The following is a 27586-nucleotide window of genomic DNA, read 5'->3' on the forward strand; positions in this document are numbered from 1 at the left end:
GGCATGAGTCCCACAACATCCCTATACACACTGCTTGAGCCCCACACAGCCTCCCTATATACTGCATGAGCCCCACACAGCCTCCCCATATACTGCATGAGCCCCACACAGCCTCCCCATATACAGTGGGGAAACAAAAGTATTTAGTCAGCCATCATTTGAGCAAGTTCTCCCACTTACAAAGATGAGAGGCGTCTGTAATTAACATCATAGGTAGACCTCAACTATGGGAGACAAACTGAGAAAAAAAATCCAGAAAATCTCATTGTCTGTTTTTTTAACAATTTATTTGCATATTATGATGGAAAATAAGTATTTGGTCAGAAACAAACAATCAAGATTTCTGTCTCTCACAGACCTGTAACTTCTTCTTTAAGAGTCTCCTCTTTCCTCCACTCATTACCTGTAGTAATGGCACCTGTTTAAACTTGTTATCAGTATAAAAAGACACCTGTGCACACCCTCAAACAGTCTGACTCCAAACTCCACTATGGTGAAGACCAAATAGCCGTGAAGGACACCAGAAACAAAATTGTAGCCCTGCACCAGGCTGGGAAGACTGAATCTGCAATAAGCAAGCAGTTTGGTGTGATGAAATCAACTGTGGGAGCAATAATAAGAAAATCGAAGACATACAAGACCACTGATATTCTCCCAACCCCCCCCCCCCCCCCCCCCCCCCGGTTCCAGGGCTCCAAGCAAGATCTCATCCCATGGGGTCAGAATGATCACAAGAACGGTGAGCAAAAATCCCAGAACTACACGGGGGACCTAGTGAATGACCTGCATAGAGCTCGGACCACCGTAACAAAGGCTCCCATCAGTAACACACTACGCTGCCAGGGACTCAGATCCTGCAGTGCCAGACGTGTCCCCCTGCTTAAGCCAGTGCATGTCCGGGCCTGTCTGAAGTTTGCTAGAGAGCATTTGGATTATCCAGAGGAGTTTTGGGAGAATGTCCTATGGTCTGATGAAACCAAAGTAGAACTGTTTGGTAGAAACAAAACTCGTCGTGTTTGGAGGAGACAGAATGCCGAGTTGTATCCAAAGAACACCATACCTACTGTGAAGTATGGTGGTGGAAACATCATGCTTTGGGGCTGAGTCTCTGCAAAGAGACCAGGACGACTGATCTGTGTACATGAAAGAATGAATGGGGCCATATATCGTGAGATTTTGAGTGCAAACCTCCTTCAATCAGCAAGGGCATTGAAGAGGAAACATGGATGGGTCTTTCAGCATGATAATGATCCCAAGCACACCGCCAGGGCAACGAAGGAGTGGCTTCATAAGATACATATGAAGGTGCTGGAGAGGCCTAGCCAGTCTCCAGATCTCAACCCCATAGAAAACCTTTGGAGGGAGTTGAAAGTCCGTGTTGCCAAGTGAAAAGCCAAAAACATCACTGCTCTAGAGGAGATCTGCATGGGGGAATGGGCCAACATACCAACAACAGTGTGTGGCAACCTTGTGAACACTTACAGAAAACGTTTCACCTCTGTCATTGCCAACAAAGGATGTGGAACAAAATATTGAGATGAACTTTTGTTAATGACCAAATACTTATTTATCACCATAATTTGCAAAATAAATCAGACGCGGTGATTTTCTGGATTTGTTTTCTCATTGTGACTCTCATAGTTGTGGTCTACCTATGATGTCAATTACAGGCCGCTCTCATCTTTTTGAGTGGGAGAACTTGCACAATTGGGGGCTGACTAAATACTTTTTTTCCCCACTGTATAGCGTAAGCCCCCCACAGCCTCCCCATATACTGCATGACACCTCCATAGCCTCCCCATGTCCACCCAAACACCCCATACACATGAAAAAAAGAACACCTGCTCCTCACCACCTGGTGTATAACATCCAGCCCCTCGCCCAAGGTGTTTTTATTTCTTCCCCCACCATATCGTCTGCCTTTACTAATACACGACAGATCGGCCAGTGGTGCAGAGCTCACTGATACTAGCACGGTCCTGTAATTGGAGCCACGGGGTAACAAGTCCATTCATGACATGTCTCCTCCTGAATCTTCCCCAGTCACCTGTCGGTGATATTACTGAGTAGTGGAAGGAGCAGCAGCAGCAACTCAACCACAAAGTGGAGACCCCAGAATGTTAGAGAGCGGGGGGGCCGAGTGCTGAGGAGCAGAAAAGTCAACACTGTTTTGCTGACCCTATAACTGCAGAGTCCAGACCACCTCTGGTAATAACATCAGCACAAACACTGTGCATCAGCCGGGAGCTTTGTGGCCGAGCAGCTGCATGAAGATGTACATCACCAAGCACAATGCCGAGCGTCAGATGGAATGGTGTAAAGCCGCCACCACTGGAGGAGACGTGTTCTGTGCAGTGACGGATCGCACTTCTCTATCTGCATCTGATGGGGGGGTCTGGGTTTGGCAATTCCAGGAGGACGTTACCCCCTGACTACATTGTGCCACTGTACAGATGGTGGAGGAGGAGGATAATACTATGGACCGTATTCAGGGGTCGGCATTGGGCCATTATCAGGGGTCGGCATTGGGCCCTTTAGCTTCAATGTTGGGAAATCTTAATCTTGAGCACAAGACATTGCAGACAATTGTAGCTTCAGCTTCGTGAGATCAGTTTGGGAAAGACCCTTCTCCGTTTCCCATGACTGAGCCCAGTGCACAAGGTCCATACAGACATGGAGGCGGGGAGAACATGGGCGGCTGCACAATGCCCAGACCTCAGCCCCATCAGACACCAATAATGGAGATTGTTGAGCCCGGACCCCCAACCCACTTCTCCCAACATCAGGGTCTGACCTCACAAAGGCTCTTTGGGATGAAAGGGCAAAAAATCCCACAGACACCCCCAAAACCTTGTAGAGTGGGAGCCGTTATATCTGAGGAGCGACCCCATATTAATGTCTATGGGCGTAGAATGGGGGGAGGTCATGGAAGCTCCAGGAGGTACATACTTTTCTCCATATATTGGATGTGTGGGGAGGTTTTCAGGAAAATCACATTATTCTGTGTCACTATCTAGAAACCAAATATTAGGAAGACTTGCCACATTCTGACCTTATAGAACTGGAGGACACTGACGAGAAACAGTTGTTGTGATGCCAAGTCGATTGCAAAAACGATGAAGAAACATTACTCAATATTCAAGAGAAATTCCCGTTAGCAATGAAAAAATAAAATCCCCAGAAAACTGAAAAAAATCAGAATGTGACCTTGTTATGGGTCACTGCGGTGGATCCGGATCGCTCGCTCCTCCGCTATGGTTCATGCAGTTCTTCCTGGGCGATCCCCATACTGATGAAGGGCCAAGTGATCCTCTATCCTATTGACAACCCCTTTAAGCTGGCCATATGCATATGTTCGCTACCGGTCTTTCCTGTTTTTTTGTTTTTTTTTGCATGCCGTCTGCACTTTGCTTTGCCCATAAACATTACCGCACAGCAGATCCGGTGGTGTCAGCGCTGACGCAGCAGTTTCTACAGAAAACGCCGACTGCATCCTGCCATGTGACAGCGGCTCCGTGTCTGCTGGCTAACATTCACAGCACATGCGCGGCGGCCGTACTCCGCGGCGCCCCCTTACTGTACTACCCTGGAGCTACGCCTAAAAAAAATAACAACATCCAATCAGGAATGTAGTCGTCTTTTAATAATTTCTATCTCACTTTACACAGGAGAATCGCCGACCGCTTAAAGGGTCTTAGTGTGTGCGGACCACCGTACACTTCACGCTTACACGTACAGAGAAAAAAAAAAAAAACGAGAACCAGTGAGCGGACGGACGAGCTCAAACTTTAGTGCAAAAATTCACACGGGGCAGCGACTGAGTGATCCCATGGCGCCACCTGGTGGTGGATGCACTGCCACGCAAGTAAAAAGTTTAATGCTCTGCTTCTTCAATCAATACCTTATCAAGATCTGTAATTGCTGTCAGTGAACGTAAAACAGCTTTTTACATCTGCAGGATGAAGACTTGAGGATCTGCAGCGCTAGATCTGATTGCTGTCAGTGAATGGGAGCATGCTCATTCACGTCTGCAGCCATGACACCAATGCAGGCTATGATAAACCGTGCCTAGTGCCACGCTTCAGCCGGGGAGGATTTTCCTCCATGATATGTAAATGCATCCACTAACTGACAGCAAGCAGAGATTTTCAGAACAATAGGAAAGTAATTTGCATGAAGACGGGTGGTCTTGGTATGGCCGCAGCGGTCCCATACCACCTAACGAATGCCAGGCGGTATTTTATGGATGTCACTGGGATGCACTGGCCATAACACAGGCAGCTTAGCCCTGCAGTCCCCATGAAGGGTTAAGTTTGGCTCCCATGTTGCGCGCTCCTTGGTCCCCAGTCACGAGAGTTATATACGGATTGCACCAGAGAAAGTTGTAGTGCATGCACGACGGATAGTGTAAACATGTAGCCCAGCCCGGGGCGGGGGAGGGGAATGTTCACATTAAGGGGTCTCTAGCATCCCATCTTCTGTCTCCAGCTCGGCCAGCTGCCGCCTTAAAGCATTGACTCGGACCTGCAAGTCCTTGTTGTATTCGATGATGTGGATCATCTCCTCGTAGGCGTCCTCCAGGTACTTAGAAGATCTGTTCCAGCGCAGGAAGACCCCTGAGGATTAAAGCAAAGCGTCAAGATGTATGAAGAATGGGGAGAGGACAGTGGATGGCGGTATATGGAGGACGGAGAGCGGACAGTAGATGACGGTATATGGAGGATATAGAGCGGACAGTAGATGACGGTATATGGAGGATGGAGAGCGGACAGTAGATGACGGTATATGGAGGATGGAGAGCGGACAGTGGAAGGCGGTATATGGAGGATGGAGAGCGGACAGTAGATGGCGGTATATGGAGGATGGAGAGCGGACAGTAGATGGCGGTATATGGAGGATGGAGAGCGGACAGTAGATGACGGTATATGGAGGATATAGAGCGGACAGTAGATGACGGTATATGGAGGACGGAGAGCGGACAGTAGATGACGGTATATGGAGGACGGAGAGCGGACAGTAGATGGCGGTATATGGAGGACGGAGAGCGGACAGTGGATGACGGTATATGGAGGACGGAGAGAGGACAGTAGATGACGGTATATGGAGGACGGAGAGAGGACAGTAGATGACGGTATATGGAGGATGGAGAGTGGACAGTAGATGGCGGTATATGGAGGACGGAGAGAGGACAGTAGATGACGGTATATGGAGGACGGAGAGCGGACAGTAGATGGCGGTATATGGAGGACGGAGAGCGGACAGTGGATGACGAGTATATGGAGGATGGAGAGCGGACAGTAGATGACAGTATATGGAGGATGGAGAGCGGACAGTAGATGACGGTATATGGAGGACGGAGAGCGGACAGTAGATGACGGTATATGGAGGATGGAGAGCGGACAGTAGATGACGGTATATGGAGGACGGAGAGCGGGCAGTAGATGACGGTATATGGAGGATGGAGAGCGGACAGTAGATGGCGGTATATGGAGGATATAGAGCGGACAGTAGATGACGGTATATGGAGGATGGAGAGAGGACAGTAGATGGCGGTATATGGAGGATGGAGAGCGGACAGTAGATGACAGTATATGGAGGATGGAGAGCGGACAGTAGATGACGGTATATGGAGGACGGAGAGCGGACAGTAGATGACGGTATATGGAGGATGGAGAGCGGACAGTAGATGACGGTATATGGAGGATGGAGAGCGGACAGTAGATGGCGGTATATGGAGGATGGAGAGCGGACAGTAGATGACGGTATATGGAGGACGGAGAGCGGACAGTAGATGACGGTATATGGAGGATGGAGAGCGGACAGTAGATGGCGGTATATGGAGGATGGAGAGCGGACAGTAGATGACGGTATATGGAGGATGGAGAGCGGACAGTAGATGGCGGTATATGGAGGACGGAGAGCGGACAGTAGATGACGGTATATGGAGGATGGAGAGCGGACAGTAGATGGCGGTATATGGAGGATGGAGAGCGGACAGTAGATGGCGGTATATGGAGGATGGAGAGCGGACAGTAGATGACGGTATATGGAGGATGGAGAGCGGACAGTAGATGGCGGTATATGGAGGATGGAGAGCGGACAGTAGATGACGGTATATGGAGGATGGAGAGCGGACAGTAGATGACGGTATATGGAGGATGGAGAGCGGACAGTAGATGGCGGTATATGGAGGATGGAGAGCGGACAGTAGATGGCGGTATATGGAGGATGGAGAGCGGACAGTAGATGACGGTATATGGAGGATGGAGAGCGGACAGTAGATGGCGGTATATGGAGGATGGAGAGCGGACAGTAGATGACGGTATATGGAGGATGGAGAGCGGACAGTAGATGACGGTATATGGAGGATGGAGAGCGGACAGTAGATGGCGGTATATGGAGGACGGAGAGCGGACAGTAGATGACGGTATATGGAGGATGGAGAGTGGACAGTAGATGGCGGTATATGGAGGATGGAGAGCAGGCAGTAGATATTAGAGAGCTGTACATTATGGCCATATAAGCAGAGTACAGGAACAGATGACGGACTCACCTTCCCACAGCAGCAGACTCTGGGGGGCCACGGAGGGCCAGATGACCAGTCCATTGGCTTCATACAAAGGGTTGGTGAATCTGTGGAGCTCGTCGGGTTGGTTCACCCAGGACCAGAGCGACAGCGTCTTCTGCCTCAGCTTCAGCTTATTCCTGCAGAGATGATACAGCCAGTGACACATTCACCCCATCTATCCCCCCAGGGGACGGCCATATTGGAGGCGCTCACTTTCCTACCGTACGGTCTGTGCTATATGGCGGCTACAAATAATGGGAGGTTATGGCCAGAAAAGCGTCTGAGCCCAACGACTACCAACCAGGGACCCTCTAGTAGGGTGGAGCCCCCTGTACCCACAGGCTGGGGCTGCACTAACCTCTCAAAGTCATTGTTGCCCAGGAAGGTGCCGAATTGAGAGGCGTAGGCGTGCTCGAACAGCGTGACCAGGAACCGTTCATTAAACTCAAAGGAGCAGGGGAACTGGCGCAGGATCTGCCAGACGCAGTCCAGGAACAGCAGGAACGTCGGGGCTTCCCACCTCTGCTTGCTGTTGGAGTAGGCGGACTGAGCACAGCGGTGCTGAAATGGATGACCGGCCTGGGAAGAGGATAGATATCAGCGTGTACCGGCCAAACATCCCCAGGAATCGGGGAGCAGGGGGGTGAGGGAAGGTTTCCAGCAACTAAACAGTCTACCAATAGTCTGAACAGGTTCTAAACTCTCTAAAATACCTTAATGGAGACCTGACACAAAGGATTCTCCGTACGAGCACGGTGATATCAAACTTCGAGGGTTTATATTTATATTAGTGGGTAAAAAAGAAAAAAAAAAAAAAAAAAAAGACAATGACGGCGCTTTGATTTTTACCATTTTCATACACTGGACTTTTATACACAAAGCCAATTTTTTTTTTATTATTTATTGTCAAAATTGTATATTTTTGTAAGATGTTGTAATTTTTTTTAATTTGCCTTGAACTTATGATCATATACATATTTATAGAGGTAATCGCCATCTATGAAGTCCAGCACTTGGCCAGGCTTCCTGTACTCACCTGTAGCCATTCCTTCTCCACCAGAGCCTCAAACCCCCGGATGCTTCTGCACTTGGGTTCCAGAATGATCTGCGCCAGCGAGGTCACTTGTAACGTGGAGTCCATGCCCTCCGATCCGTGCACCAAGACGGACGCCCCCTCCCTATGCGAGAGGCATACGCATTAACCCCTTATAGTGCATGCTACAGTACCACTCTCGGCATAGAATGGACTCTCTACCGCCCCCTTCTTGTCAACGAGTAAAACATAATATGTTCGGAAACGATCAAACATAAATCCGGCACAAATAGGCTACTAATATGTCAGATTCGGCGACCAACTCCGACCACATTCACTCATCTCTACCGGCGACACTTATGTGATGGGACAGTCCGCCGGGGGTAGGTGCTCACCGGTCGATGCACTGGGCTGCCAGGCAGGCGGTGGTCAGGATCTCCTTGATGTGGCTCAGCCAGTTGGAGGCCTCCAGTTTGCTGAGCCAGCGGTCCATGTTGTGGGACTGATCGTTACAGGCCTCCACCAGTTTTATCAGACTCTCCTGCAGAATGTTAAACCTACAAGTCCAGGGAAAAAAAAAAAAAAAAAAATACTTGATTTTTTTGGGGGTGCAAGATCAGTGTTCAGGTCCCCATTTCCAGTCTGGAGGCAAATATTGAAGAGGATATTTATTATTGCTTTAACTCCTTCAGGACAGGGCAATTTTTAATTTTTTCGTTTTAGTTTCTCCCCATCCCCCGTCTACTACTACTTTTTTTTAATTTTTCCATCCACACAGCAATACGTGACGAGTTGTTTTAATGGAACCATTCACTTTACCATATAATGCACTGAGAAGCGGGAAAAGAATTCCAAGTGGTGAAAAATATGCAACGCCACCATTGATTTTTGTTTTTATGATGCTCATTGTATGGTAAAAAAATGACCCGGTAAGGCTATGTTCACATTTGCGTTGTGCGGTGCTGCGTCGGCGACGCAACGCACAACGCAAACCAAAACGCATTGTTTTGTGACGCTGGCGTCCTTTTTTGGCATGATTTTGGACGCAAAAAAAAATGCAACTTGCTGCGTCCTCTGCGCTCTGACGCGTGCGCCAAAAAAGACGCATGCGTCACAAAACGCAATGCAACGCATGTCCATGCGCCCCCATGTTAAATATAGGGGTGCATGACGCATGCGTCGCTGCGGCTGCGCCCGACGCAGCCCGGCAGAACGCAAATGTGAACGTAGTCTAACACGACTCTCCTCCAGGTCAGTACTATTACAGCAATACCATTTTTTTTTTTTTTACATTTAAGTGGTGAAAAAAAAAAAAGCCTGATGTTTGTAAATGAAATAAAAAAATAAATAAAATTTGTGTCGCCATTTTCCGAAACCCGTAAATTTATACCTTTCCCCATCAATACAATTGTGTGAGGTCTTGTTTTTTTTGTTGTATGGTGAGCTGATATTTTCAGTAACACAATTTCGGAGTACCTCTGACATTTTGATCATTCATTGTTTTTTTTTTTTTTTTTTTTTTAATCAGATAGGTGTGGTGACAAAAAAAAAAAATAATAATTTTTCCCCCTCTTTACTGATGGGGAAAATTCATTTTATATTTTAACAGATCTGATTTTTATGCACGCAGCCATACCAGGTAAAGTCCGTCTTTTTCCTCCTAAACAAACTACAGCACCACAGTATTGTGGTATATTGTGTAAATTGCAGTCTCATTTGGAGCACAGCATGTAGCCCCCTACAGCAGGCCCCCAGTTGTTATAATAACACACCCTGACACTGAGTAGTGGGGTGGCGGTGGGGGGGGGGTCGAAGAATGTTGGTGGGCTGTCATGTCATTTTCCAATTACCGAAGCTCCACCGATTCTGGAACAGTTTTTCTTTCTTTTCTGTGCCCCTCCGTTCCAAAGTTATGCCCCTGATAAAAGTGTTGTAAATTTTCCCTTCAGCCAACTGGGTGACCACCATAGAACTACTCTGTGGGAGTCCGCCTTTTTCTCCTCTGATGCTGGCCAATTAAAATAAAGCCACACCCCTAGAGAGGTCCTGTTGGACACACCCATTTAGTTGCAGGGAATTCTTACATTTATATTTCTATGGGGTATAACACTGGAATCGAAGCGCACAGAAGAATAAGAAAAACTGTTCCAGAATCAGCGGAGCGCCACCAGGAGGAGATACTCCTTCCAGTGAAAGGTCCTCTTTAAAAGGCAATGTTTTAATCAGTGAAAACTCCCTTTACTGGGTGAAAAACAGCTCCCTCTTTAGTTGATCCTGGCGATTTTAGATAGGAAAAACCAAGGCCAAACCAAGGCCAAAACAGCTGAATGGACGTTCATATCAGACCAAGAGAAACCCATCCACGCCAACAATGCAGCTCATCGAGGAAAGTCCCCCCAAAAAGAGGCACCCCCAATGTTTTTGGAGGTTAAGGGGGTTCGTACTGATCAAACAACATCATGCAACAAGGCTTGTACTTTTATCAGACAGTGTGTTTCATTTTTTCATTCAGGGGCAAAGAAAAAAAAATTGCAATTTCAGTGTATTTGTTATGCGATACTAGGAGGAAGCTTAAAAATCACAATCTGCGACTCGCATGATTGAGCTGTGCATGGCCACGCCTGGTTTTGCTAAGCTCCGCCCACTTTTAAGGAAAAATGTGGCGACAGAGAAAAATTAAAAGGTCACAAATTACGGCATATGTAGGATATGCACCATAATTTGCACCCTTTTAAACACAAGGGTATTATTGTATATGCACCCCAATCTTTTCATGCAAATCTCTGGCTCAAACGCAGGTAAAGAAAAAAAAATAAAAAAAATTACATATATACAGGTCCTTCTCAAAAAATTAGCATATAGTGTTAAATTTCATTATTTACCATAATGTAATGATTACAATTAAACTTTCATATATTATAGATTCATTATCCACCAACTGAAATTTGTCAGGTCTTTTATTGTTTTAATACTGATGATTTTGGCATACAACTCCTGATAACCCAAAAAACCTGTCTCAATAAATTAGCATATTTCACCCATCCAATCAAATAAAAGTGTTTTTTAATAACAAACAAAAAAACCATCAAATAATAATGTTCAGTTATGCACTCAATACTTGGTGGGGAATCCTTTGGCAGAAATGACTGCTTCAATGCGGCGTGGCATGGAGGCAATCAGCCTGTGACACTGCTGAGATGTTATGGAGGCCCAGGATGCTTCAATAGCGGCCTTAAGCTCATCCAGAGTGTTGGGTCTTGCGTCTCTCAACTTTCTCTTCACAATATCCCACAGATTCTCTATGGGGTTCAGGTCAGGAGAGTTGGCAGGCCAATTGAGCACAGTAATACCATGGTCAGTAAACCATTTACCAGTGGTTTTGGCACTGTGAGCAGGTGCCAGGTCGTGCTGAAAAATGAAATCTTCATCTTCATAAAGCATTTCAGCCGATGGAAGCATGAAGTGCTCCAAAATCTCCTGATAGCTAGCTGCATTGACCCTGCCCTTGATGAAACACAGTGGACCAACACCAGCAGCTGACATGGCCCCCCACACCATCACTGACTGTGGGTACTTGACACTGGACTTCAGGCATTTTGGCATTTCCTTCTCCCCAGTCTTCCTCCAGACTCTGGCACCTTGATTTCCGAATGACATGCAAAATTTGCTTTCATCAGAAAAAAGTACTTGGGACCACTTAGCAACAGTCCAGTGCTGCTTCTCTGTAGCTCAAAAGTGGCTTTACCTGGGGAATGCGGCACCTGTAGCCCATTTCCTGCACACGCCTGTGCACGGTGGCTCTGGATGTTTCCACACCAGACTCAGTCCACTGCTTCCTCAGGTTCCCCAAGGTCTGGAATCGGTCCTTCTCCACAATCTTCCTCAGGGTCCGGTCTCCTCTTCTCGTTGTACAGCGTTTTCTGCCACATTGTTTCCTTCCAACAGACTTACCATTGAGGTGCCTTGATACAGCACTCTGGGAACAGCCTATTTGTTGAGAAATTTCTTTCTGGGTCTTACCCTCTTGCTTGAGGGTGTCAATGATGGCCTTCTTGACATCTGTCAGGTCGCTAGTCTTACCCATGATGGGGGTTTTGAGTAATGAACCAGGCAGGGAGTTTATAAAAGCCTCAGGTATCTTTTGCATGTGTTTAGAGTTAATTAGTTGATTCAGAAGATTAGGGTAATAGGTCGTTTAGAGAACCTTTTCTTGATATGCTAATTTATTGAGACAGGTTTTTTGGGTTATCAGGAGTTGTATGCCAAAATCATCAGTATTAAAACAATAAAAGACCTGACAAATTTCAGTTGGTGGATAATGAATCTATAATATATGAAAGTTTAATTGTAATCATTACATTATGGTAAATAATGAAATTTAACACTATATGCTAATTTTTTGAGAAGGACCTGTATGTGTGTGTGTGTGTGTGTGTGTGTGTGTGTGTGTGTGTGTGTGTGTGTGTGTGTGTGTGTGTGTGTGTGTGTGTGTATGTATATATATATATATATATATATATATATATATATATATATATATATATATATATATATATATATATATATATATATATATATATCAAAGGTCATGTAATGGCAGCATGTTACGGATTACAAGCCTGAACATAATAATCCGGTCACTATGGAAACACACGTACATAGATTCATGGAACTGTTTTGAAAGCAAACTGTCGTTGTTGCCCATAGCAACTAATAACAGTGCAGCTGTCATTTTTCAAATTTGAAATCTATAAACGCTGATCTACGATTGGTTGCTACGGGCAGCAAAGACAGGGTTTTTTTGTTTTTTTGTTAAATGAAGACGATTAAGCAACCTTAAGACGCCCATATCTCCCCAAGACCTCGAATGTCGTTGTGGATGGAAAAATAATAAAGTTGTGGTTCTTGGAAGAAAAAAAAAAAAAAAAAGGTTTGGGCCTTAAAGGGTCAAAATCAAATGTTTCAGTTTGTTGTTCCCTGTTATCAGCCATTCTAGCTGACGACAGTATTCTTCAATGTGATGAGTGCCCCCATGACAACTCCTCTGTGTCACATATGTGTGGGTGTGTAACCTCACTGGTGGTCCTATAATGTGGTATTACCCCAGCACCGGATCCCATCCCGTTACCGTTCGATGGCTTTGTGGATCCTCCTCCACTGCGGGTAGTAGGCCTCCTGCTCAAAGCCGCCCCCCCTGGCCCTCGCCTGCTGGGCCACGTTCAGCGAGCGGGTATCTATGATGTATCCTCGTTTTCCGGGTCGTAACGTGGCGTTGATGAGCTTCTCGTCCTCCTTACAGCGTCGGCCATTGGTGCTGGTGAGCGGCTGACTGCTGCGCATCATCACCTGCAACACAGGACACAGAACCCTGACCTGCCGAGCTTACACTCCGAGCACCCTGTCTGTAAGTCACCTACTGGGACACTACTCCAATCACATCCAAAGCTGCATTAACACACCGCGTATATATGCTGAAGTTTGCACACACTAAGTACAGCAGTCACCCGAGAGCAACTGCTGCGATCAGAGCCAGCTCCAGTCTCTAAACATGAACCGCTTAGATGCCGCTGTTAATTGGGACACGGGCATTTAAAGGGAATCTGTCAACAGATTTTTGCCACCTAATATGAGAGCAGCATAATGGAAAAACAAAGACCCTGATTCCAGCGATTTACAACTTACTATGCTACTTGCTGTAGTTTTGATAGAATCAGTGTTTTATCATCAAGAGATTATCACTGCAGGACTAGTTGTCTCCTGCCTCATGGTCCAACCACGCCCCCAGCACCGATTGGCAGCTCTCTGTATACACTAAGCTGAAAGCTGCCAATCAGTGATGTGGGCGGGGTTATACACAGCTCAGCATTCTGAGCACTGCTAGATCTGCAGCAGATTAACCTATATCAAGCAGCCATATAAGTGATACATCACTGTCAGATTACAAAAACCCTGCTGACGGATTCTGTTTAAGAAATTGGAAGGGGGGAGGGAAGCTGTCACCCCACATCCCCCTTTGCAACAGGTTCTCATGGCACCAAGGCACCTACTGAACTTAAAAAAAAATTATAACTCAAAATATTAATAAATAACTAAAGTCGCCCGGTCACTTTTACTGCACAATGAAAGTTGCAAAACAAACCCAACTGAACTCCTTTTTTTTCGCCATTTGATCCCACGTGAAAATTTCTTCCCATCGCAAAAATCTAAATTGGCCACAGCAGGAAGGGGTTAATGGTGCTGCATTATTCTCTACGTATAACACCTGCTATAGCACCAGACGGGAGAGAAATGCAGCTCTGGATGTGACTGGAGTAGAAGCATCGTTCTGCCTGGTTTGTAGGGATCTCTATTCCCAGGACGGCAGAGGGGCGTGGGACCAGATGGCTGTCGCCCCAAAAAATTTACCAGGAAGAGATAACATTTTCCAATAAATTAGTAAAAGAAAATGTAAAATCTCAGTCCACCGAGAAAAGATTTAGTCTCGGCCACATGGAGCGGTCGGCCATTGTCTGGTGAGGGAGACAGCAGAAAAAGGCCGCTGTGCAGCAGAGCCGACGGAGCGGTGCGGGCGGGGGCAGGGATTGATGGTCTGATCTGTGGCGGGGACAGTTCACTCCACAATCAGTGCATTCACAAGGAGCCCGGCTGACAACCGCCGCGGGGGAGGGGACGGCAGCACTCGTCGGGGGAGGGGACGGCAGCACTCGTCAGGGGAGGGGACGGCAGCACTCGTCAGGGGAGGGGACGGCAGCACTCGTCAGGGTCGGGGTAGGGGACGACAGCACTCGTCAGGGTCGGGGGAGGGGACGACAGCACTCGTCAGGGGCGGGGGAGGGGACGACAGCACTCGTCAGGGGCGGGGGAGGGGACGACAGCACTCGTCAGGGTCGGGGGAGGGGACGGCAGCACTCGTCAGGGGAGGGGACGGCAGCACTCGTCAGGGGAGGGGACGGCAGCACTCGTCAGGGTCGGGGGAGGGGACGACAGCACTCGTCAGGGTCGGGGAGGGGACGACAGCACTCGTCAGGGGCGGGGGAGGGGACGACAGCACTCGTCAGGGGCGGGGACGACAGCACTCGTCAGGGTCGGGGGAGGGGACGGCAGCACTCGTCAGGGTCGGGGACGGCAGCACTCGTCGGGGGAGGGGACGGCAGCACTCGTCAGGGGAGGGGACGGCAGCACTCGTCAGGGTCGGGGGAGGGGACGGCAGCACTCGTCAGGGGAGGGGACGGCAGCACTCGTCAGGGTCGGGGGAGGGGACGACAGCACTCGTCAGGGTCGGGGGGGGGGGACGACAGCACTCGTCAGGGTCGGGGACGACAGCACTCGTCAGGGTCGGGGGAGGGGACGGCAGCACTCGTCAGGGTCGGGGCGCCCCACATACACAGCCGGGGACGAGTGCCAGCAGAGGATCAGCCCCCTATTCCAAGACTCTGCCCCCTGCTTAGGGGACAGGTCAGTGACCTACTCAATCAGCACACGCTTATCCTGAAATACTCTGTGCTGCTGGAAGACCCTGTCACATGCAGCCCAGTCCTCACATATCACTGACCACACCCACCTCGGTGCTGAAATACTCTGTGCTGCAGGAGGACCTTTCCAGGCATCAAGTCATACGTTCCTAGTCCTCACCAGCGTAAGTCAATACTTCCACAAAAACCAAAATACTCCTCTGCTGAAATACTCTGCGCTGCAGTGACTGCTCGCAAGATCTGTGCACTACTCTGCTAAAATACTCTGTTCTGCTGGGGACCCCGCATCGTCTACTATGTAATTTAATAACCGGACAGCGCCCAAAAGATCAGCGCTCTCCTCTCCTGAAATACTCTGTGCTGATGGGAACCCTGCTCCTTCCACTACGTAACCCTCATCCTGACGGACTGATGGGGAGACTCGTTCTCTTGGGTCTTCTCATTGGACGGCGCAAGTACAAGATGTCACTGATTGACAGGTGCTCGATGCATGACTGACACCTGAAAAGATCTGCTCATAATGTCAGAATGTGGGCACATTATATGTACAGGAGCCCCCCACAGATAACAGAGACCCCTGTCTCCTGGAGAACAGATAATGACCCCACCAGCAGAATAGTGAGTGCAGCTCTGGGGTATAATACAGGATGTAACTCAGGATCAGTAATATAATGTATGTACACAGTGACTGCACCAGCAGAATAGTGAGTGCAGCTCTGGGGTATAATACAGGATGTAACTCAGGATCAGTAATGTAATGTATGTGCACAGTGACTGCACCAGCAGAATAGTGAGTGCAGCTCTGGGGTATAATACAGGAGGTAACTCAGGATCAGTAATGTAATGTATGTACACAGTGACTGCACCAGCAGAATAGTGAGTGCAGCTCTGGGGTATAATACAGGATGTAACTCAGGATCAGTAATGTAATGTATGTACACAGTGACTGCAGAATAGCGAGCGCAGCTCTGGGGTATAATACAGGATGTCACTCTGGATCAGTACAGTTCTGTAGGGGTAATACAGACTGGTGTACTCACCATCCCATTCTTCCTGTGATAATAGCTCAGCACTGGGAATCTCCCGCCCTGACGGAACGCCGCCACCTTACGAAGAGACTCATCGTCAATGGACTTCGGTACAATGACAACGGAGGGGTAGGACGGACAGACGGAAAAGTCTTGGTTCACGTCACTCAGTCTCCAATCTTCAGTCTGACGGATGAATGTGACATGAGAGAGAGAAGGGAAAGAAACACGGTAAAGTAACAGAAGCCGCCCCCAGGGTCCTACACACCCAGGACATCCCACCATTAATACAGGGGAGGTCCGCCTCCATCACATTGGTTAATATCCAACGTCTCATCTTCCCAGGAGTCCTGGATGCCAAGTGTTCCCCATAATGTAACCCTGCTGTAAAACAACTGTAAGCGCCAATATACAGACAGGGCTGTAATCCGCCCCCTTAATACCACACCGAAAAAACAGTAGATCAATTAAAAAGGAACCTACAAAGAATAAATAGCCACTCAGAATTTTTTTTTTTTTTTTTTTTTACTTCACTATAATTCAATTTATTCAGAACATTTAAAAAGTGATAATAAAAATGGGGAGAATCACAAAGGAAAATGGTGAAAAAATGAATCATATACAGTGTGTGTAATATATATATATATACACCGTATATATATATATATATATATATATATATATATATATATATATATATACACACACACACATATATAATACATGGACCTCCTACATACATCAATAAAAAAATAGGATTAACCTGATTGCTAAATGGCGTAGCAATAAAAAAGTCAACACGCCAGAATTAAGTTTTATTGGTCTCCGCAACATTGCATTAAAATGCAATAACGAGCGATCAAAAGAACATATCTGCACCAAAATGGTATCATTAAAAACGTCAGCTCAGCACGCAAAAAATTAGCCCTCAATTTTTTACCAAAGTTTGGAATTTTTTTTTCACCACTTAGATAAAAAAGAACTAAGACATGTTTGGTGTCTATGAACTCGTAATGACCTGGAGAATCATAATGGCAGCTCAGTTTTAGCATTTAGTGAACCTACCGTATATACTCGAGTATAAGCCGACCCGAGTATAAGCCGACCCCCCTAATTTTGCCACAAAAAACTGGGAAAACGTATTGACTCGAGTATAAGCCTAGGGTGGAAATGCAGCATTTAACGGTGAATTTCAATAATAAAAATAGATCATTATTTCCCCATAGCTGTGCCATATAGTGCTCTGCACCGTTCATTATTTCCCCATAGCTGTGCCATATAGTGCTCTGCACTGTTCATTATTGCCCTACAGCTCTGCCCCATATAGTGCTCTGTACCGTTCATTATTGCCCTATAGCTGTGCCCCATATAGTGCTCTGCACCGTTCATTATTTCCCCATAGCTGTGCCCCATATAGTGCTCTGCACCGTTCATTATTGCCCTATAGCTGTGCCATATAGTGCTCTGCACCGTTCATTATTGCCCTATAGCTGTGCCATATAGTGCTCTGCACCGTTCATTATTGCCCTATAGCTGTGCCCCATATAGTGCTCTACACCGTTCATTATTTCCCCATAGCTGTGCCCCATATAGTGCTCTACACCGTTCATTATTTCCCCATAGCTGTGCCATATAGTGCTCTGCACCGTTTATTATTGCCCTATAGCTCTGCCCCATATAGTGCTCTGCACCGCTCATTATTTCTCCATAGCTGTGCCCCATATAGTGCTCTACACCGTTCATTATTTCCCCATAGCTGTGCCCCATATAGTGCTCTACACCGTTCATTATTTCCCCATAGCTGTGCCATATAGTGCTCTGCACCGTTTATTATTGCCCTATAGCTCTGCCCCATATAGTGCTCTGCACCGCTCATTATTTCTCCATAGCTGTGCCCCATATAGTGCTCTACACCGTTCATTATTTCCCCATAGCTGTGCCATATAGTGCTCTGCACCGTTTATTATTGCCCTATAGCTCTGCCCCATATAGTGCTCTGCACCGCTCATTATTTCCCCATAGCTGTGCCATATAGTGCTCTGCACCGTTCATTATTTCCCCATAGCTGTGCCATATAGTGCTCTGCACCGTTCATTATTTCCCCATAGCTGTGCCATATAGTGCTCTGCACCGTTCATTATTTCCCCATAGCTGTGCCATATAGTGCTCTGTACCGTTCATTATTGCCCTATAGCTCTGCCCCATATAGTGCCCTGTACCGTTCATTATTTCCCCATAGCTGTGCCATATAGTGCTCTGTACCGTTCATTATTGCCCTATAGCTCTGCCCCATATAGTGCTCTGCACCGTTCATTATTTCCCCATAGCTGTGCCATATAGTGCTCTGCACTGTTCATTATTGCCCTATAGCTCTGCCCCATATAGTGCCCTGTACCGTTCATTATTTCCCAATAGCTGTGCCATATAGTGCTCTGTACCGTTCATTATTGCCCTATAGCTGTGTCCCATACAGTGCTCTGTACCGTTCATTATTTCCCCATAGCTGTGCCATATAGTGCTCTGCACTGTTCATTATTGCCCTATAGCTGTGCCCCATATAGTGCTCTGCACCGTTCATTATTTCCCCATAGCTGTGCCATATAGTGCTCTGCACCGTTCATTATTGCCCTATAGCTCTGCCCCATATAGTGCTCTGTACCGTTCATTATTGCCCTATAGCTGTGCCCCATACAGTGCTCTGCACCGTTCATTATTTCCCCATAGCTGTGCCATATAGTGCTCTGCACTGTTCATTATTGCCCTATAGCTCTGCCCCATATAGTGCTCTGTACCGTTCATTATTGCCCTATAGCTGTGCCCCATACAGTGCTCTGTACCGTTCATTATTGCCCTATAGCTCTGCCCCATATAGTGCTCTGCACTGTTCATTATTGCCCTATAGCTCTGCCCCATACAGTGCTCTGTACCGTTCATTATTGCCCTATAGCTCTGCCCCATATAGTGCTCTGCACCGTTCATTATTGCCCTATAGCTGTGCCCCATATAGTGCTCTGCACCGTTCATTATTGCCCTATAGCTCTGCCCCATATAGTGCTCTGCACCGTTCATATTGCCCTATAGCTGTGCCCCATATAGTGCTCTGCACCGTTCATTATTGCCCTATAGCTCTGCCCCATATAGTGCTCTGCACGTTCATTATTGCCCTATAGCTCTGCCCCATATAGTGCTCTGCACCGTTCATTATTGCCCTATAGCTGTGCCCCATACAGTGCTCTGTACCGTTCATTATTGCCCTATAGCTCTGCCCCATATAGTGCTCTGCACGTTCATTATTGCCCTATAGAAAGCTCTGCCATTGTCGCTGCTGCTGCTACAGTAAAAAAAAACAAAAAACCACATACTCACCTCTCTTGCTTGTAGCTCCCAGCGTCCGGTCCCGGCGTCTCTGCACTGACTGATCAGGCAGAGGGCGCCGCGCACACTGTATGCGTCATCGCGCCCTCTGACCTGAACAGTCAGAGCGCAGAGACACCAGGAAGATGGAGCGGCGCCCGGCGGCTGGAACGGGGACAGGTAAATATGTGATACTTACCTGGTCCCGGCGTCCGGCTCCCTCTGCCTGTCACACGGTCTTCGGTGCCGCAGCTCTTCCTGTCAGCGGTCACCGGCACCGCTGACTAGAGAAATGACTATGTGGCTCCACCCCTATGGCAGGTGGAGCCGCCTATTCATTTCTCTAATGAGCGGTCCCACGTGACCGCTGATAGAGGAAGAACTGCAGCACCGAAGACCGTGGGACGGCAGGGGGAGCGTCAGGATCGCTGGAAGCAGGTAAGTATGCCTCAGCGCCCTCACCCGCCGACCCTGCCACCCACCTTGACTCGAGTATAAGCCGAGAGGGGCACTTTCAGCCCAAAAATTTGGGCTGAAAATCTCAGCTTATACTCGAGTATATACGGTAATAAAAAAAAAAAAAAAAAAACACAACAAAAAAAAACTAGTGTGGGATTGCACTTTTTTTGCAATTTCACCGCACTTGGAATTTTTTTCCCGCTTTCTAGTACACGACTTGGTAAAACCAATGGTGTCGTTCAAAAGTACAACTCATCCCACAAAAAAAAAAATAAGCCCTCACATGGCCATATTGACGGAAAAATAAAAAAGTTATGGCTCTGGGAAGGAGGGGAGGGGAAAACGAAAACGCAAAACAAAAAAAAAAAAAACTCTGGTCATGAAGGGGTTAAAGGTTTTTCACCATTTTCCTCTGTATGCTTCTAACCTTTTTATGTCATTTTCTTGAATGTTCTGAATAAATTGAATTATAGTAAAAAAATTCTTATGTTCTTATGGTACTTTGTGTTTGCTAACTGTGTAAGAAGGCTAATGGATGGTTAGAATACCCTTGGAAACCCTTGTGTAAGTATGTTAGCACAGCTGAAAACAGTTTGGCTGATTAGAGAACCTATAAACCTGACCTTCTTTTGAGCTAGTTGAAAATCTGGAGCATTACACTTGTTGGTTCCGTTAAACCATTAAAATGGCCAGAAAAATAGAACTTTCATATGACACTCGACAGTCTATTCTTGTTCTTAGAAATAAAGGCTATTCCATGTGAGAAATTACCAAAAAAAACTGGAGATTTCCTACAACGGTGTGTACTACTCCGTTAATTTTTATTTTCACGGCTCTGCGTTATAAATTTTAGTGAAACACTTGAGGGTTCAAAGTCGCATTCATCACTTCTTGTCACTTGGCGAGAGAGAGGGAGAGGGAGAGACTTCCACTGCAGACTAAAAACGTTTCTTTGAATGTTTTTTTCCAAACGACGGGCCGTCAAATTCCGCAGGATCTCTCTCTGCAAATCTTTTTGCGGGATCCTGTTTTCTCAACTACGTATTTCGACGGGAGCTCAAAGACGGAAGTGTGAAAGAGGCATAAGTAAACTTAGTGCAGCAGATGAAAGACACAATGTTACTTCCCTTCTAAATCAGAAGATGTCCAGCAGTGCCATCAGTTCAGGACTGGCAGTAATCAATGGGACCAACTACACACATCGACTGTTCAGAGAAGTCGCCTTATTGGAAGAATTGTGACTAGAAACGAGCTGATCAGGCAGAATTCCAATTAACCTATTGCCATGTTTTTACTGGGAAATTCGATGTCTACATTTAATGTCCCGCAGAGCCCTGACCTCACATCGTCCAGTCTGTCTGGGATCACATCACAGAGACAGAAGGATCCGCACAAGCCTCACACACAGAAGATCTGGGGTCAGGTCTCCAAGATGTTTGGAACAACCTCCAATAGAGATCCTACATAGAAAAGAAAATGATGATGTGCTATGAAGCCCAGCTTCATGGGAGTACCAAAATGGCAGTAATAGGGACAAGAGTAGTGAAATATGTATATGTATGGATGTATGACTAGAAGTAATTTAACATCTGTCCTGAGACTGCAGTTCTCACAGGGGTCACAGCATATGTTATCCTGAGAAGGCAGTCTCCTGTCTCCAATCTCTCCAGGGGATCTTGCTAAGAACCACGAAGTGGAAACATTTCACACCTTCTGGCTCTTTTGAAGAGAAATGCCAATTACAGCCTGACACTATCGATCTATGAGAAAAGTTACACAAAGTTTCAGAGAAAATAATATATTCATTGGTGGAGTGGACATGGTCCAGTCACAAACCACCAATTATAATATTAACATGAGTGGCTGGTCTAGAAATTTGACCTCCAGGTTGACTCCATAAATTAGGCCTACACACAAAGAAAGATGTTCGCATGTGAGGGCAGCCTGGAAAGCTGATGTGAGCCATTCCATATTTTCCCCACCCTCAGGGGGCAGAATACCAGAATGCAAAGTTCGACATTTCTGTAAGTTTATCCCTTTATTTTATCACTGTTTTTGCATATTTGTATGTCACTTTTTATTCCCATATTTTTATACCCTTTTTATTGTAAGCACTGTACCTTTTCTATTAAAGCTTAAAACTTTAATAAGTCTGAACCTTGTATGCTCTAAAAGAATCCGTAGCCTTAAAGTGTGTGATCCTTATGATTGGCATATAGTAGCAGTAATATTTCCGGGACTCATCGCCCGTGTGTTCGGTGAGTGGTGGCAGCGAGTATGAGCGGGGTGTGTGGCCTGTGTCGGTGTGTGATTTATGCTCCCATTACAGCATAGGACAGAGGTTGAATGCTGGACTGAGTGAGAGGAGATAGATTAACCTTTGCAGGCACAACCCCAAGTCATGTGCTGAGACGTGGGTACGTGACAAATTCAAGTAAGCCCCAACTACCATTGTAAGCTATTGGCACCCTTTGATCACTTAGAAAGCGGGACCAAAGCTACGGGGGGGCCAGAACGTGCCGCTGTCAGGGATTGACAGTGGCATTTAAGTGGTTAAATTGTTCCGATCGCTGAAGTTAGAGGCAGGTGCTGGCTGTATAGCACAGCGGAAACTGACGTGTATGGAACGGGCTCAGCTCCTGGAGACCAGATGTAGGAGCCAGAACATTGCATCTCTGTACACTGGGCAGTGGCCGTTCTCAGGCACCGCAGCTCAGCTCCTATTGACTTCAAGAGAAGCTGAGCTGCAGTACTCGATCGCAGCCACTACACAGTGTACGGCGCTGTCCTGTTTTGGCGCCATACACCGTACATAACCTGGAAGCTGCTAATATCTGATCGACGGGGTCCCTGGTGTCAGAAACAGAACGATCTTGTACTGATGGCAAATCACAACCATTTTTTTTCTTCCAGGAGGGAAATATCCCTTTAATTGTTGTATCTTCGAAAAATAAAATTAGGAAGTTAACGAATTTTCCAAGTCTCACATCTTCAATATATCTGAATTGGAACAAATCATTGACACCCAGAAGCTGTAGACCCCGTACAGACCTAGTACTTCTCACAGCGGAGGGTTTGTCCCATTGTATCCAGTCTAAACATGAAGATTCCGGGCTGATACAATGTAACACGAGCGACACATACAGGGTAAATGGAGGAGAGAGGAGAAGGCTCACCTCTACAGCGAGGAGCTCGAACTCCTGTTCAGGACGGAAGGAGCTCCAGCCGTCCTCGGTGACCTCGAACATCGGACGGTAGAAGAAAGGATACATCAGCGTGATGGAGTCCAGCGTGGATAAGGCCTGAGGAGAGAGGAGCGAGAGGCGAGCATGTGCTGGTGCTAACCAAATATCTTCGGAATGCTCAAATAGCGGGATCGAGTCCCCGCGGCTGCAGGTCTCGAGACCGACAGCTGCAACACATGCAGGGAGACTAACAAACAGGCCATCCTTGCATGCGCGGTGGCTGATAATGCAGCCGCGGGGATTCCAACATACTATTCGAGCACCCGAGCATGCTCAGATAACACCTTAACCGAGCACCTTCACTTATCACTAGTTATCACCCATTAAAACGATGATTGACGCAATAATGAGGGAGGATGGAGGACTCACCTCTATGGAGCTGGCGACGTTCAGGCTCTCGTCCATGCCCGTGATCTCCAGCTGGATTATACGCAGGTCCTTACATTTTATAGTTATGGTTCCAGAAGACCCAATAAACCTGAAAATGGAAAAAAATAAAATAAAATCAGCTTTACTATACCAGACACCATATCAGTGGATCCAGAATGATGGGAGTGGTAGTGGATAAAGTATGGAGTGCCAGCCCCCGATGTCCAACATGGATGGATGTACGATGTGACCATATTGCAGCCCTGGAGAGCAGCCACAACCAGAATCCATTAGAAAACCAGAGCTTCCTATTAAGACAAACTTATCTCAGCAGTGGGTGATGAGCCACTAACAGGGCGCACACATAGCCTCATATACTGGGGGACGGGGTATATAGGTCCCATGAGGGTATATGGACGTGGTGGTGCGGAGTAAGGTGCTCGGGATCCCACCTTTGAGACTGAATATTGTGTTTTCTGGAATGACTGGAAGATACGGCTGCAGTTTCTCTGCCCTAAGTTGTAGCCAAATATATAAGATGTATGTACTGTATAGACCGGACAGGATGGAACAATGGATAGAAAGAAGGACCGACAGGAAGAAAGAAAGACGGACAGAAAGGCGGACAGATAGAAGGATGGACGGAAAGAAAGACGGATGGATGGACGGACAGAAAGACAGAAATAAAGGCGGACAGACAGGCGTAAAGAAAGAAGGACAGACGGTTGTAAAGAAAGGACAGACGGACATAAAGAAAGAAGGACAGACGGACGGAAAGAAAAGGACGGACGGACGGACGGAAAGAAAAGGACGGACGGACGGACGGAAAGAAAAGGACGGACGGACAGAAAGAAAAGGACGGATGGAAAGAAAAGGACGGACGGACGGACGGAAAGAATGACAGACGGAAATAAAGAAGGACGGAGGGAAAGAAATGAATACAGCCACAGATGGCAGCTAATAATGAGTGGACCTCTTCTCTATGGAGTCGATGTTGGAGTGCAGCAGCCACAGCTCCTCACTGTTGTCCTGCCGGGAGCTCAGGATCAGGTGGTGACCCGTCAGACACAGGGTGCCGCCCACTGTCGGGTGGAAGGGTCTGTGCAGCAGCACCTTGTCCACCCTGGGCGTCTTGATGAGCTCAGCGAACTCCATGCTGCGGGCAGAGCGGCTCCTCCCTACACACGGGCAGCGGTGCTCATCCCCGGGGGCAGCACCAGGCCACAGCCTCAGCCGCTGTCACTGTCCGCTCCTCTCTCCTTCCCCGCCCTAACTGCGCCTGCGCACACTTCTCACCAGTGGCTATACAGTGTATCACGCTGCACTGCGCGTGCGCATGGACATCACAGCGAAGCGTAAGAAGCCAGACTGCGCATGCGTATGGTGGATACACTGTATCAAGTTCCTTATTTATTTTCGTTAGACACCGTCTGCTGCCAGCAGGTGGCGCTGGTTAGTGGGAAGTGTAGATAGCAGATGACTATGGTAACTGCTCATCATAGTCACAGTTCACACTTGGATTTTTAACCCCTTCATGACCGGGCTACTTTTGGGGTTTTTTTTTTTTTTCTTTTTCATTTTTTATCTTCCAAGAGCCCAGGGCCCAGCCATAACTTTTATATTTTTTCGTCCCCATAGCCATACGATGGCTCATTTTTTTGCGGAACGAGTTGTGGTTTTAATTGACATCATTCATTTTACCAAATAATATACCGAAAAAATTCCAAGAAAGGTGGAAAAAAAAAATCCCACTTTTTTTTTTATGGCATTCTTTGTGCGATAAAAAGCAGCTGACAACACGATTCCTCAGCTCAGTACAATTATGGCAATATCAATTTTCTATATTTTTTTTAATCCCTTTATTGGTTAAAAAAATTCAGAAATTTGTAAATTTGTATCGCTATTTTCCGAGACCAGTAACTTTTTATTTTCCCGTAGTTTTTTTTTTTTTTTTTCTGCTCGTTTAGTTGTCATTTTTATTGATATCATTTTGGGGGACATTTGACAATCGGATCGATTTTGTTACATTTTTCACTTTTTTCTGACTGGCCAAAAAGGTAATCTTTGTGTTCCAATTTTTTTTTTATTTATTTATTTTTTTACACAATTTACCATTTGGGCTTATTAATGTGATAGTTTCATAATCTGGACTATAATACTTTTTTTTTTTATTGCTTCCGAATTGGGAAAAAGAAGGTAATATAAGCTTTTATATTTAAAAAAAAAAGAAGTTTTAAAAACATTTATTAATTAATTTTCACTTTATATTTTTTTTTTTTTTTTAAACAAGAATTAATCTGGTTTTATGTATCTCTAATATAATTTACAGGTAAGTTACTACGCTACAAATACTTTATAAGTTATGGTTTTGTGTGCCACTGATATTATTTTAGCCCTTCCCTCAGGCGACTTAAAAGCAATCTCTGAACAGGGTTTTTCTATCTCATCTGGGAGAAGCATAATGTGGGGAAAGAGACCCTGATTCCAGTGATTTACTGGACCCGCCAACTCCCTGCACTGCAATACTCACTGCCGGCCAATCAGAGTCCCTGGCTTTCTAGGTAATTTCCCACGATCTATGAACAGCCAGCAGAGGGCGCCTCACCGCAAATGAAGCTAAATATAGATCATTGATCTATTTTTAGCCTCATTCCCTGGGGTTTTGCAGCGAGGAGCAGCCTGCATTAGCACAGCTCCTTGCTGCAAAATGTTTTAACCCCTTCAGAAGGATTTACATCGTTGGACGTTACAGATCTGCGGAGGGTAAGTATATTGTTGGTTTATTATGTTTTTTTACTCACAGAACGAGGGTCTTCAGTGACTGGATTGGGCGTTGAATAAAATACTGCAACAACCATTGTTTTTATTTCATTAAAATAATTTTAAATAATGTGTTTGTGTTTTATTTAACCCTTTCATTCAATTGGATTAATAATGGATAGGTGTCATAATTGACGCCTCTCCATTATTAATTAGGCTTAATGTCACCTTACAATAGCAAGGTGGCATTAACCCTTCATTACCCCATATCCCACCGCTACACGGGAATGGGAAGAGAGTGGCCAAGTGCCAGAATAGGCGCATCTTCCAGATGTGCCTGTTCTGGGGTGGCTGGGGGCAGATATTTTTAGCCAGGGGGGGCCAATAACCGTGGACCCTCTCCAGGCTATTAATATCTGCCTTCAGTCACTGGCTTTACTACTCTGGCGGAGAAAATTGCGCGGGAGCCCACGCCAATTTTTTCCGCCATTTAACCCTTTATTTTAAGAGCTAGAACGGCCAAATTTTGCAGATACACACTACTGACATTAGTAGTGTGGAATCTGCAAAAAAAATGGAGAGAAGACATGGTTTACTGTATGTAAACCATGTCTCAAACCATGTCGGGTTTTAGGAAGGAGAAGGAAAAAGCCGGTAATTGAATTACCGGCTTTCAAGCTGTATAGCGCTGGAATAAATAATAATATATATACATATATGTGTCTCACTGACATATATATATATATATACCTATTCTATGTGTACACATTTATTCTACCTATTCTACTGTAAGCTGTCAGTGTGATTTTACTGTACACCGCACTGAATTGCCGGCTTTTCTCTCTAACACCGCTGCGTATTTCTCGCAAGTCACACTGCTTGTCCGTGTGTAATCCGTATTTTTCACGCTTCCATAGACTTTCATTGGCGTATTTCTTGTGCAGTACGGTGACAAACGCAGCATGCTGCGATTTTGTACGGCCGTAGAAAGCCGTATAATACTGATCAGTAAAATACGGCAAATAGGAGCAGGGGCATAGAGAATAATTGTGCCGTATTTTTTGCGAGTTTTACGGACGTAGATTCTGCGCTCTTACGTCCGTAAAACTCGCATGTGTGACGGCGGCCTCACCTGGAAGAAGTACAGAGATATCCTGGATGAAAACCTCTTCCAGAGTGCTCTGGACCTCAGACTTGGCCAAAGGTTCATCTTCCAACAAGACAATTGGAGCGCCCCCAGACGCAGGGCCGCGGGTACTTGGTACCGGTCCTCTCTGGCTCAGTTCTGGGGATGTCAC

At 46.4% G+C, this 27586-nt stretch overlaps 1 protein-coding gene across 1 annotated transcript; it reads right to left on the reverse strand.

The window, feature by feature from the left end:
* Nucleotides 1-3621: 3621 nt before the first annotated feature.
* MTMR9 (myotubularin related protein 9) lies at nucleotides 3622-24807 on the reverse strand. The gene is made up of 10 exons (XM_069728380.1): nucleotides 24502-24807; nucleotides 23529-23637; nucleotides 23091-23216; nucleotides 16114-16287; nucleotides 12730-12947; nucleotides 7997-8158; nucleotides 7605-7746; nucleotides 6927-7147; nucleotides 6554-6705; nucleotides 3622-4616 (listed from the first exon to the last, which is right to left on the reverse strand). The coding sequence occupies exons 1-10, from the start codon at nucleotides 24681-24683 to the stop codon at nucleotides 4453-4455; spliced, it is 1650 nt and encodes a 549-aa protein (XP_069584481.1). The 5' UTR covers nucleotides 24684-24807; the 3' UTR covers nucleotides 3622-4452.
* Between the last annotated feature and the right edge of the window lie 2779 nt (nucleotides 24808-27586).

The sequence above is a fragment of the Ranitomeya imitator genome, chromosome 5 (assembly GCF_032444005.1).
Source record: "Ranitomeya imitator isolate aRanImi1 chromosome 5, aRanImi1.pri, whole genome shotgun sequence".
NCBI lineage: Eukaryota > Metazoa > Chordata > Amphibia > Anura > Dendrobatidae > Ranitomeya > Ranitomeya imitator.